The sequence below is a fragment of the Scomber japonicus genome, chromosome 8 (assembly GCF_027409825.1).
Source record: "Scomber japonicus isolate fScoJap1 chromosome 8, fScoJap1.pri, whole genome shotgun sequence".
Classification (NCBI taxonomy): domain Eukaryota; kingdom Metazoa; phylum Chordata; class Actinopteri; order Scombriformes; family Scombridae; genus Scomber; species Scomber japonicus.
In genome coordinates, this window is record NC_070585.1 from 22,861,007 (window position 1) to 22,873,756 (window position 12,750).

At 37.9% G+C, this 12,750-nt stretch overlaps 1 protein-coding gene across 1 annotated transcript in view; it reads left to right on the top strand.

The window, feature by feature from the left end:
• diaph2 (diaphanous-related formin 2) overlaps positions 1-12,750 on the top strand; it is a 360,718-nt gene that overhangs the window by 23,781 nt on the left and 324,187 nt on the right. The window contains exons 5-6 of the mRNA XM_053324402.1: positions 1,366-1,470; positions 6,308-6,328. Of these exons, the coding sequence (XP_053180377.1) occupies positions 1,366-1,470; positions 6,308-6,328 (126 nt within the window). The remainder of the gene's footprint in view (positions 1-1,365; positions 1,471-6,307; positions 6,329-12,750) is intronic.

The following is a 12,750-nucleotide window of genomic DNA, read 5'->3' on the forward strand; positions in this document are numbered from 1 at the left end:
ATTAATCATTTTGGAGACTAAATGTGGAGGGCTCATTCCTCCAGTTTGCCCCCCTGACAAGCATCCCGCAGGCCCACTACTCCCATTCCTCCTACAATATATTCACCCCGCCTCATTCTGCCTCGTTTATTGAATGCCAATTAAGCAGATAAATTAGCAGGGTTCAAAGATTAATTAAAAAACCTGCTGGTTTCCTTGGGTGAAAAAAATGCCAATTGTAAAAGTTAGTGGCATTTTTTTCCTTCCCTGTTCCACAAAAAGGATGTTAATGGTTTTTTAGCTCCGAGGGTATTTACTAGAGGAAATGTAGTTGGAGGAATTTAGGTCACGGTGCCCCTGGATGGGATTCCTGCCCATGCTTCAGTGACATATGAAGCAAAGACAGTTTGAATCAGATTACTTGTGATAGATATCAGACCATTATATGCTACTTTGTTCTTATTTATAAGTGACATGCTTCATTTATTAGGTGAATTTGAAGTTTTAACATTCTATCGGATGGACGGGATAAATCAAATCAACCAAACTAAAGGACACATGGTATTCTTCACTTCCAGCAGAGGGCAGCATGGCTCCACAACTTCAGGCTCAATAGCCTCAAACCCCAAGGAGCATGTTTTTTCTCTCTGTTCATTCCAGCCATCTCTTTTGTGAGAGAGTGCTTCTGATAAACATCCTCCTCCATTCTAATCATCATGTCATTCCCTAGCTTTTAGTGCTCTGTCCAGCCTTCGTTCCATCCCCTGATGTCTCTCACATGAAAGACCTCTTTTGTGATGCAGAAGTAGCACAAAGATAATACTCCCAATAACACGCAGATACTGCCTATCCTGCCTATCCTGTCTATCTGATGTGATTGCATGACCTCAATAGAGGCAGTGTTGTTTGATTTTGCTCTCTTGTTCAGAGTTTGGGTGTACAGTTTATATTGCTTTAGCCTTGCTACGTTCATTTCAAGGACTTGTTTCAAGTGCTGTGCCTTGTGTGTCTTTAACAAAGAAAGATAGATGTAAAAGAAATTGTTCAACTGTAGAAGGCCAGTATCTGATGTAAAAGGTTCATAGAAGAAATTAAAGTAGAATTGTTTCTTGTTGTCTTGCTAATGAAACTATTGTTCTGTAATTAATATGGTTCAAAGTTTGAGGTTTTGAAATTAAAAAAAAAAAAAAAGTTCTACTAGGTTTAGGTGCACCACTTTCACATTATTCCCTTTCTTATGTATCCTCAATGATTATTGTGTAAAAAGAATAAATATAATACCAGGAAAAAATAATCTTACATTACTTAAATTAATTAAATAACCCAATACCATGCATTAGATTTCTCCTCACTGTCTCTATGTTTATTCTGTATTTTTGTATCTAGGAGGACATGAACCTGAATGAAGAACGTAAAGCCCCCCTGCGTGGGAAGGACCTAAGCACTAAACGTGAGATGGTGGTCCAGTACATCTCCGCCACTGCTAAATCTGTAAGTCAAATAATGAACCAAAGAGCCTGAAGAGTTTATATTGAATGTATTTGGTGGGCTGAACTATGACACTCCACACAGCCCTTCAGAATGAGTTTAACCTGATCTTCTGCTTTACAGTATGGCTTGCTTTGCTCTTGCACACTCACTACTATCGTTGTCTCTCTCTCCACTCTTCACGCTTGAATCCCACATCTTTGATTGCAATTTTGATTTATTTTTTACATTGTTTTTGCCACCGTGCTGCAATCTGTTGTTGTAGGCCATCAGTTGGAAATAATAGTCCCTCACTCACTCAATGCTAGGTGGATGGTCAGTGCTTGTCCAGTCATGTGCTTGCATGCTAATTGTTGGTTATCCAGTTGTGTACCTGCATGCAAGTGTTTTTGCCCAGTGGTGGTGGAGCCTTGTATCATCAGTTGGTTATTGGGTATAAATAAAGTTTAGCCCGTCTCATGATTCAGCAGCATAAGTTGCTTTTTATTGAGATAATAGATATATTAGAAATATTAGAATTAGGATTATGTTTTCCATTCTTAAATGTAATCTGGAATTTAATCAATGTGTCAATCCACAAACAGGAGTAAAAATAAAGAAAAGTTCTGATGGTAATCCATGAATGTAGGATGAAATCTTGCATCTTCTTTTGAAGTTATGGCCAACGTTGTGAGGTGGATACCACATCAAGACAGAAGGAAAAAAAAAAAAAGATTTTTGCTGCCACTGCTTTCCGAACCTGGTAGCGCTCTCTTGACATCATCATTTATTACCTTCCTCATTGTTATGGTAATTAACTGGCATTATTGATAAGGATGATTATCCGAGATGATTCAATTCCTCACAGGGCCTATTATACTTTGTGAGCACTGATATTTTATTCAAATGAATAACATAATCTGTGTAGTCAAAGGACAGAGGACAAAATGTGATGTCTGTCAGCACCCTGCTATCACATTTAATAGGACTGAAGGATGAGGATGGTTGAATGTCAGTGATGATACATCCATGCATACACTGATTAATAGAAGTACACATACATTTACACATGAGCATCTGTACATCCACACATTGTTCCATGAGTGACAGAGAGAACCATTTATCATGACTTTATAATTCATCTATGTGATTCTGATAAAATACTTGTAGTGAGAAACATTATGCATATAACAATTTGTATAACTATAAATAGTTAGTATAGTATAGTTAAAATTAATTTGACCTAAGAAAAAACTTTAACAAATCACCTACCCTAAATTGTATTAGTTGATCCAAGAACTATATTGAAACATGTTCACATGCTTTAGAAGTAAGTAAAGCTTTCTTATAAGTGTATGTTTTCCCTTCATTAAAAAAACAACAAAAAACATACTGAATAGAATATATTTAAAAAATGGACTGATGCCTTAAATCAAATGAATATCTGTGATGTTTGTGCTCCTGATTGATGGAAAAAGAGAAAATCCAAATCCGAAGTTAAGAGCTTGTGAAAATGTTGTATAAATTGTCTTATAATGATGCTGTGCTCCGTCCCATGTTGAATGGTGGGATTTGGGTCTCAGCATCCACTTAATGTGAGGGGAATCTTCATAATTACAAACACTCATATATAAATCCTCGGATCAACATACTGTACAGTACAGTTTGCTTGCAAATAACTCAGTATTAGGACATTTGTTCAGACTTAAGATACTAAAATATTTGTAATCTAGGTTTTATGATTGTGTCTTTTAAGCTACTTTGTTTTTGAAAAACAAAGTCATATTTTTCACATAGATGTATTATAAGCCCATATCTATTGAAGAAACCCTCCTTTATGAAGGGCCGGCTTTATTTTTCTTGGTAAGGTATTATCTGAGGCTAATGCTTGTGTTTGCTGATGAGCATGCAGTGTGGAGTAAAAGGAATATATGTTGCTTGATGAATGTAGGAGTATTTTGGACATGGTGTGTCTGTTTTGCTGTGGTGCAGTCCCTGTTTACGTGACTCAATCTTTTTCTATCAAAGATGTTTGCTGCCTTGTGAGATTGGGGCTTTGGAGGGGCTTCACATGTTATCCTAATTTTCCTGTTTGCTTTGTTTTACAGTCCCAATAAAATATTTAGTGATTTTTATTATATTAATGGGAACATCCTGTTTTTAACTATATTTTATTTAAATGAAAATACAAGTTGAACATTCACTAATAGAATGACAGAGACAGGAAGTAGCGACACCTAGCTGAGGCAACAAATGAGGTTAACTTAACTTCATCACTCAGTCAGTCAAGGACAGACATTCGTGTTTATAGGGCTGGTACCTGTGGTGCATATAAAGTTATTCAACTGTCGGACACATTTTCTGATGCCCCAAAAATATATATATTTAAATAAATGTGCGACAGCTCGTCGATGAATGGCTTGAACTAATGACTACTAGTCAACAAGGAACATCTTTGGTTGGGGGCAGCCCTAGTTTAGCCTTTCTTCACAATATGCAATTTATATGTGTGTTCATCATTATTCAAAATTATTAGCATGTTTTCATATCATAGAGACATTTCAACAAATAAATAAATCCATATGGCTTGAAATTAAAGCTAATAGAAGTAATGGCTGATTATGACTTTGTTTACTCTTGTAAAATATGTCTTTCAAAGGAAAGTCAAAGCTTTTTTCCTCCCTCCCCCCCGGCGAGTTGTCACCTCTCTACTAGTCTATCACCAGGCAAGATTGAGAACACTCCCATACTCCACCAGGGTGCCTCAGCAGGAGTCTAGCAAATTACCCCGAACACAAAATGAAATGTCTTTTCAAGTAAGAATTCACATTGACCATGTTCATTTGAATATGAGCAGCGTTTCAATAGAATCCAGCGCTGCTTTAGCAGGACTGTCTGTGGACGTCCTTGACCATCAGCTTTGCATGAACAGTTGCTTTTCTCTCTAAACTAATTTCTTCGTCTTTCTTCTGTCTTTAACTGTCTACCAAAATCATCAAAGCTGCCAAAATTCTTTTACACTAATCAACTAACACAATTGCTTATTTCTCCAAGACTCACTTTGCCTGCAGTCAGTATGGTTTGATTTCAAACATGCTGTGTCTCAAATGAAGGAAGGGTGTGATGGCAGTAATGGTGTAAGGGGGATTGTACAGTGTTTTTATTCCAGTTTTATTTAAGTATTAGTCTGTTTAATGTGACCCCCAATGTGCCACCTTCTTCTCTTAATGTGACTGATATTTGCTTGGATAATCCAGGCCCTTTATTATTATATTGATTATATTATATCAATGTATGTTTATGACAAATAATTTCCATCATAAAATACCCACATGCAGAATGACTTGTCTTCAGGTTATTTATGAAGTTATGAAAGATGCCCAATATCAGATATCTCAAGAGTGTATAATACCTCAGCATTTCCTAAATTATTAGTCAAGGTCTGACAGGAGCTTTGCCCTTGGCTAAATGAGAACAAGGTGTTACATTGTATTCAAAATACAAACTTGTTGTTGGTGAAACTGCACTTTTCCCCCTCAAGCTCCTCCCTGACTGTTGTTTGTGCAGGCTGTAGATTGTGTCTGTTCTTTTGGTCAAGCTGCTTTAAAACAAGACTGAGAAATATGTTATAGGCATCAACATCTGTGGAAGATATCTAAGTTTATGCCATTGTGACTCATTTCAAGGCATAGTGTAAAACATTCCCCAGTGTTAGACAATGACATGCTGCATTCACTGGAGAGAAAGGAAAAAAAAAAAGATACACAGTATGATTAAAAACTACTAGGTACTACGTGCCTCATCAGGTGGCGGCACATGTAAAATGGACTTTATGGCTGTCATAAACTCTTGGTAGATGGATAAAGAGGGGAATTCAAGCATCAAATGGTCACAGACTTTAAGAGTTTGAGAGTGACAATAAAATACATGTAATGGAGATTAGAAGATGTGGAAGGAGGGGAAGAGAATGGGAAGGTGTGAAAACAGGAGACAAAGAAGGAGGTTCAAGACATGGAGCTCGTGTGTCCTGTAACTTCCTGCAATTTCCCTATTTAACTTGCATTTCCCCAGAAATGCAGCAGAGAGAGAAGCGCTCAGCCACAGATTAGAATACATTTACTTGGATAAGAGACACCCTCCTACTGAGAAACAAGCCCCACAGTTGCAGTAATAAAAAACACTCCTGCTACCTGCCACTATTGACAGATAACAAGGTTAAACTCCAAGAATGGTGCTGACTGCAAGGGATCAAGGTAGCTCTGCCACACAACTTCGACACTTAATGGCAGCTGACTGATTAGAGTTCAGGGAGACCCTCTGCAGCCTCTGTATCCACACTGACCACTACATCTTAGAGGGGATGAATCTATAAATCAGTCAGTTAGAAGGAAAATTATATATTACCCTGTTAATCATTAAATTGATCCCATGTGTGTGTAGCTGCATGTATAAACGTGTTGATTCATCACTCCCACAGTTGTTTTTGTCATATATTGATTATGTATGTGCATGCTAGATAATAAATCACCAACAGGAAAAAAGAAAGAAAACCAAAGTTCTTTGGTCTTGATGTTCTATTCTCATGTATTTGTCTTTTTAACATTTGGAAAATTCATAAAATTGCAGCTGCCAAACAGACATTTTCTTCAGTATGTGCCAATAATTGCAAAGGTTCTCTTGTTGGCTATTAAACATTTTAGTTGTATACTGTGTGCTATAATTGTGTAAAGTTTGTTTGTGATGTCACACAAGTTACACTAATGCCTCAACGTGTAATTGAGAGGATCTCTCTGGCCTACTAATGATTGTGCTGTTTGTGTCTTTTTGCACATTAACCTTCTCCGCTGATCGCTGCATGCAGATAACTGGGAGCAAAGTTGCGGTAAGTAGCCCATTATTTATTTGGCTTCTGAATCTTGTTCTGTCTGTGTATCTGTCTTCATCCTTTCCCCTAAACACACACACACACATGCACACACACACATGCTTTTCTTTTGGAAGGATGTCGTGGAGCACGTTCCAAATTGTGCAAGTGAGGTCATTTTTATGGCTTGGATTTTTATTTTCAGCCCTGATATTGCTAATGGGCTGTAATTTAGGGAGGCTATAAATTGCTAACACAATTCCTGCATGTAAATGGTAGCACTTTCAAATGAGGGATTTAGAAATTATACAGCCTGTAAATGAACTGGGAGGTGTTTTGTTGATTTTGGCTTTTCTTTTTTTTAATAGATTGCAGAATAATACCTATTAGCATTTGAATATTGTAATAGTAACAATGAGTGATAGTTTTTATAGAAATACTCATATTTGCAAACTAATCAGTTTATTGGAATATGTTGCATCAAAGTGGTTTTAACTTTGTTTATTCTGTTTATGAGACACCACACATACTGAGAATATATATCACCTCATAAAGCTTTGAGCACACACACATATTAAGGCACAAATTGTCCACACAAACTAAACCTAGTGATTTTTTTCTGCCTTGAACAAAAATATTGGACTATATTAATTTAGTGGCAGTTTTCATAGCTGTATATTTTAAATTGCCTGCAATCAAACAGTCTCTGTTTGAAAAGGCACAAGACTGTGTTTACACAAATCTAGGTAATGTAATGTTTTTTTGTTGTTGATGTCATTTCGGTTTACTTTGCTCTAGTTTGTAAAATGCTCAGATAATCTTAAGTACTGGCAATGCAACAACAACAAATACTCAGTTATGGGTTTTGCAAGTCCTGAATTGTTGCTTTAAATTGTATTTCTTTGCGTTTTGAGAGCTTCTAAGGGACGTAGAGGACTCTAAAGCTTAACAGAAATACAGACAAGGTAAAGCAGCACACTGTGACCTGGCCTTTGTGCTCTCCATACTCTCAGTCTCACCTCATTCTTTGAGGCATTTTGACACTTCGTATTGATAGCGTTTCTTCCTTTGCCAGACTGTTCTTTTTGTGCTTTGCTGTTTATGTGGGAAGGGTGGACTTTTGGCTTAGCTTGTTTGAACGTCAATGGAGTAGCTCTCGATCAGTGGCCACATTGTGTTCAGTAAGAGGAAAATCAGACAATTACCATCGTAGCGTTGTCACAATACCAAAATTATGACTTTGATATGATACGTGCCGAAATGTCTCGATACCAATTCCGAAATGATACCACAGCAAAAACCTAAGACGTTAGATAACAGAACATGTAACTATAAAATTATTTGTTTTTTATTACTTAAAATGTATTATTATTATTTATGAACTATTATTAATATTTTGACCCTGTTTAAACTTAAAAAAAATTAAGTAGATAAATTAACATATATTTTGTCAGAGTTGCTGAGATTTATAGCTATGTATAGAAAATTCTTGTCACATAACATAAACTTGTGAAATCCAGAAAAAGTTTTTTTTCTCTTCGTTCTTTATTATTCTCACTTTCTTACTTTTCTGGACAGTTCTTTGGCCTCAAGGTTCTTAGCCAGGAAAACATGTCAGCATGTCAATGTGCTGCTCAGTCAGCCTAATGTGTCTAAGACTGCAGATGATGCCTGATCTGCTGAACACTCGTTCTGAGGCGCATCTTGAGGCTGGAAAGCAATAATGTATTTATCTCTTTCATTTGTTAGTACAACAAGACTTCACTTGTAAGTTGGTCAGCAGGGAATGTGGACCCACTCTCAGCCTCCTCAGCCATACCTGCCTCTCATGATCTTTCCCTCTTTTTGATCTTGATGCTGCTGATGGCTTTACCTCCTCCTCCATGGTAACAAAAGTGTCCTTAAATTTTGGGTCAAGGAACGTTGCAGTGTTAAGGACAGTGTCCAGCTGTCTGCTTTCATATCTTGCTGTGAAGTCTGTTGTTATTTTCTCCTTCATGTCACATGAAAGATTGCTTTCTCAATCCTTCACTGTCAGACAGGAAAATATTTTCCGTTTCAGGGGTAGCAAGGAAGACGTGGGGTGTTTCTCTCCACTTAATACATCTGTGAAGCTGCTTAGTGGGCCAAGAACCTCCCAGTGCTCAGTTTCTAGTGTTACCATATCATATGAAAATTGTTGAGTCAATGCAGAAATTACTTAAACTAGCATTCTCTAATGGCCAGAAGGGGGCGACTCCAATGGTTGCAAAAAGAAGTCAGATTGTATAGAAGTCTGAGAAAATGACGCTATTTCTCTCTATTGATTTATCATTTAAGTTAACATTTGATCATTAACCCAATGAGTTAGTGATCTCAATCGTGAGTTTAAAGTCTTCTTCACAGCAGTATGATGATTCTTTAAATTATGGTCCCCTTTTGATTAAAATAGATGATAAAACAGGGCATACTTTAGGGTGTGGCTACATTGTGATTGACAAGTTATGTACGTTACATATCAAAACCCAGATTAGAATAGGAGTATATGCGTAGCTGAGACATCGTCACCAACTTTTTTTTTTTTTTTTTTAAACCATTTATGTGTCTGAGTCTTGAGGCATCAGGTGCTATCATCTCAAAGGTGTAATTCCAGTGTGTAGGCTCATCATGAATGAGCTTTTGGTCAGGTAACTTCAAGGTCTTCTGTCTCTCCTTCAAGCTCATCATTATTTTGTTTGACTTGGAAAAGGCAGACAAGGTTGTCTGGAGCATGGACAAGCATGTTGAGACACAGTCCAGGCTCACAGTTTTCCTAAACATGGTATTTCAAGTGTTGCTCTCCAATGCTTTTTTGTTGTTATAGGCAGTGTCAGTGGTCATCCTGGGCCATTTCTTGGACACCATCTCCTCCAGGGCTTCATGGAGACTGTCTGATATATGATCTGAATATAAAGCTGAACATCCTTAACACCAGGACTGTGTTTCCCAGGATTCAGGATAAATGAATGCTATATACATAAAAATAGTATAATTAATAAGTGATAATAATAGAGCACAGACCTTTGCCAAGGAGGTGTGTTGAGTAATCTGTGTTCAGTCTACTTTAGTGCATGACTGCAGCGTGCAGGCTGATAATTCTAGGTTTTAGCTTCATCACCATGAAGAGCCACACTCGGCTATGTAAGCAAAATAATGCCATATTTCGCCCCATGCGTCTGCTTTGTCAACAAGGCATGAAAAGTCGGCAAAAGCACTTGTACTTGCAGCCTTGCCTCTCGTTCTGTCATCGTGAAAGCTGCAGTGTGCATATGAGACGAAAAAGAAATGGTTGGCACACCCTCTATGCCTGCAGGGAGTGGAAGTGCTGCATACACACATTGCCTTGTTGTCGCACAACGATACAAGGAAATACAGCCCTTATTAAAACACAGTCATTCTTCTGGTACTGGTTGTAATAAAATGGGGTGTAGTACCATTTTTAATGGTAAGGTATTGTGATACCTTTCTAGTATCGGTATACCGTACACCACTATACCCCAGCTTGTATCATGACAGCTCATCCGAGATGTGTAGTCCTACTTTCAGAAGTTCTACAAACTATGTCAAAAGGAGCCAGAGACCATAGTTGATAAGGAGTTTCTTCAATCTTGAACACACTGAAGCTTTTGACCTGACCTGTGTAACCTATGTGTCAATCTTGCAGCAGTAGCGTGCAGACATGGTTAAAACAGTGAAAACTATAAGCTGTGATTTTCAAAAGCCCCACTGAAGGAGAAAAAGACAGGGGGAGCGTTTAGCCTGGTTAGCCGATCATGGGCCACAGTTAGCTCCCTGCTTTGCTGGCAGATTCACATTGTCACGCTGTCAGCGTGCGTCGGTGGGATAGAGCACTGAGTGTTGGTTAGGATTGTCTATAGGGAACATGCAACTGTAACTCCTCTGTCTCAGCCATGAAATCTCTCTGGCACTTTTCCCTCTCCCACTTGACAATGAGGTGGAAACAGAGGACTGTGTGAATTGGCTCTAATCCAGTCTGACCAGCGTGCAAGTGTGCAACACTGCTAAGTCTCATATGCTCTCACCACTTCCTTAAACAAGATTGAGGGAAATATGAAGAGCACACATACCTGGGTAACAGCATGCCTGCAGGTCGACTCGTGCTGTCCAGATAGACCAAAAACCTCTTCTTTTACACTGTGCCGCAGCTGCCTATTGACCATTACGATGGCTTTATAGCATCAGTCTCTGTAAAGATTGGCCTGATTTACGTCACAAGTCAAGGGCCACATTGTAACAATCCATCAATGACTCCTGCAGTGTTACTGTGAAAGTAGACTTCCGTCTCTCTGCACTACCATTGACAAGCTCTCTAGCTCAGATGGAATGCTGCTGAGACTATGAGAGTGAGAGCGCACATGAGTGAGAAAAAGGGTGTGTAGTTCATGTGTTGAAAAGCAGCAATCCTCAGACCACAGGGAGGTGATCAATATCTGTATGACTGGACAGATGACTGCTTATTTCCATGGAAACATGCTGGTCAGCTCTGAGATGTCAGGCAGTGATGGTTTGAGTGGTTGAGTAAACATGTACAGTCCAAGGTTTGGATACACCTTCCTATTCCCTTGAATGAGAAAGTGTGTCTAAAATTTGGACTTGTACTGTATATCTCTGTATGGTTGTCATGGTGTTTTTTTTTTTACCAAAGCAACCCAAAAACAACTCAGACCTGAGAGACAAGATCACATGAGGCTGCATTGGCTGGACTCCAGATGGTCTTGTTTACAGAAGAAGTGATTCAGTTATCTTTAGAAATAATGTATGCAATAACATTGGGTCCATGGCCGCCAATGCCAGATTTAAAAAATTGTATAATGTGTAATACAGAGAGATTTACCTGGCGGTGATGCTTAATCAGCATTGTGTTAACTCATTTGGCATGGGCTTGAATGAAACAAACATTCATTTACATATGAAAGTTCACCAGGTTTAAAGTTATTTCTTTTTTTGTGGAGCACGGCATTTGAAAACCCTTGAACCTTGAAATGTTTTCCTTATTAGAGATGAGATGAAGAATTTTGTTTAAATTTGAATGTATTATCTTTTTATCCCTCTTACCTGTTTTTGCTTTTTGCTCTTGTATATTCACATGTACTTGTGCAACTACATATTACGTTCCTTATAGATTAATCTATCAGTTCTTGTTTTGATTCGATTGTTTTACAGTCATGAGGCTGTAGACGTAGACCACAGTTGCTTTGCACTAAATGCCATTCCTTAGCATGGTCATATTTGCTAATTAGCAATAAACACAAGGTGCAGTTGAGACCAATGGGGAATACCCAATATTTAGTTATAAACAAAAGTACTGCACAAATATTAACCATTTTGATGGCACTCATGGCGTTAAGGTATCATTGAAGTGATTACAATTCATCATGAGGACATGAAGATCTGCATTTAATTATGTAGCAATCCATCCAGTAGGTGTTGAGACATTTCACTTAAAACTGCAAATTTTAACTTCAAGGTAGCACTATAGGAAACGCCATGTATGAATGTATTTACAGAATTTCATGTCAATGAATCTTCATCAGTCAAACATTTTGTCTGACCAACATTCAACAGAAAATAAAGAAAATGTTTGGTGTTTTTCCTTGACAAATAAGTAATAATTTGTCAATTGAATTGTCAATTAAATTATCAAAATATTTTGTATCTATTTATTTTCTTGTCAGTTGTTTACTAAAGGACTTTCACATGTGGTGGTGTTTTTTTCATTACTAGATTTTGTATTTAGCCAAGCTGAATTACCTGTCCTCCTCCTATATGTGACAGCTGAAGATTTACAGAATGCAGGAGAGTAATCACTAAATGACTAGTAATATATAAGCCAGAGGATTGCAAGGCATCCAGATGGGAAACGAGAGAGACAGAAAGAGAGAGTTGTGTGAATGTGAGGACATGCAGACATCTGGCTCCTCTTTAACTCCAATCAAGTACTCATTCTCTGTGCCAGGTGAGCTTACAAAAAAGAAAAAGAAATATAGTGATTCTGAAAGGAAATCAAGGCACCCTCCCTCCTTCAATCCCCTCTTTACCTTTTAAAACCACATATCTCAAAAGACTTTTTGTTTTAAGCAAGCTATTAAACTTGGCACTGAGGGGCTAGCAGATTTGATGTGGCACATGTCCTTGGTGCTTTGAAAGAACGGCAATGAAAAATTAACCAATAGCGTGTGCCTCCCATGCCCTGAGCCAGCACTCACCATAGATCTTAAATTGAGATCAAGGAAACATGCTCTGGAGGGGACTGTTTGAATAATATGTTTTTTTGATTGGCTGAAAGCATCTTTTAGGGTTCATCTGATGGACATAAAAAGTGATTTGGGAGTGAGAGGAGGAAGCATTTATTTGACAAGCTACTTCTCAAAAATGCATCACAAAATCTGGAGTCACTTGTC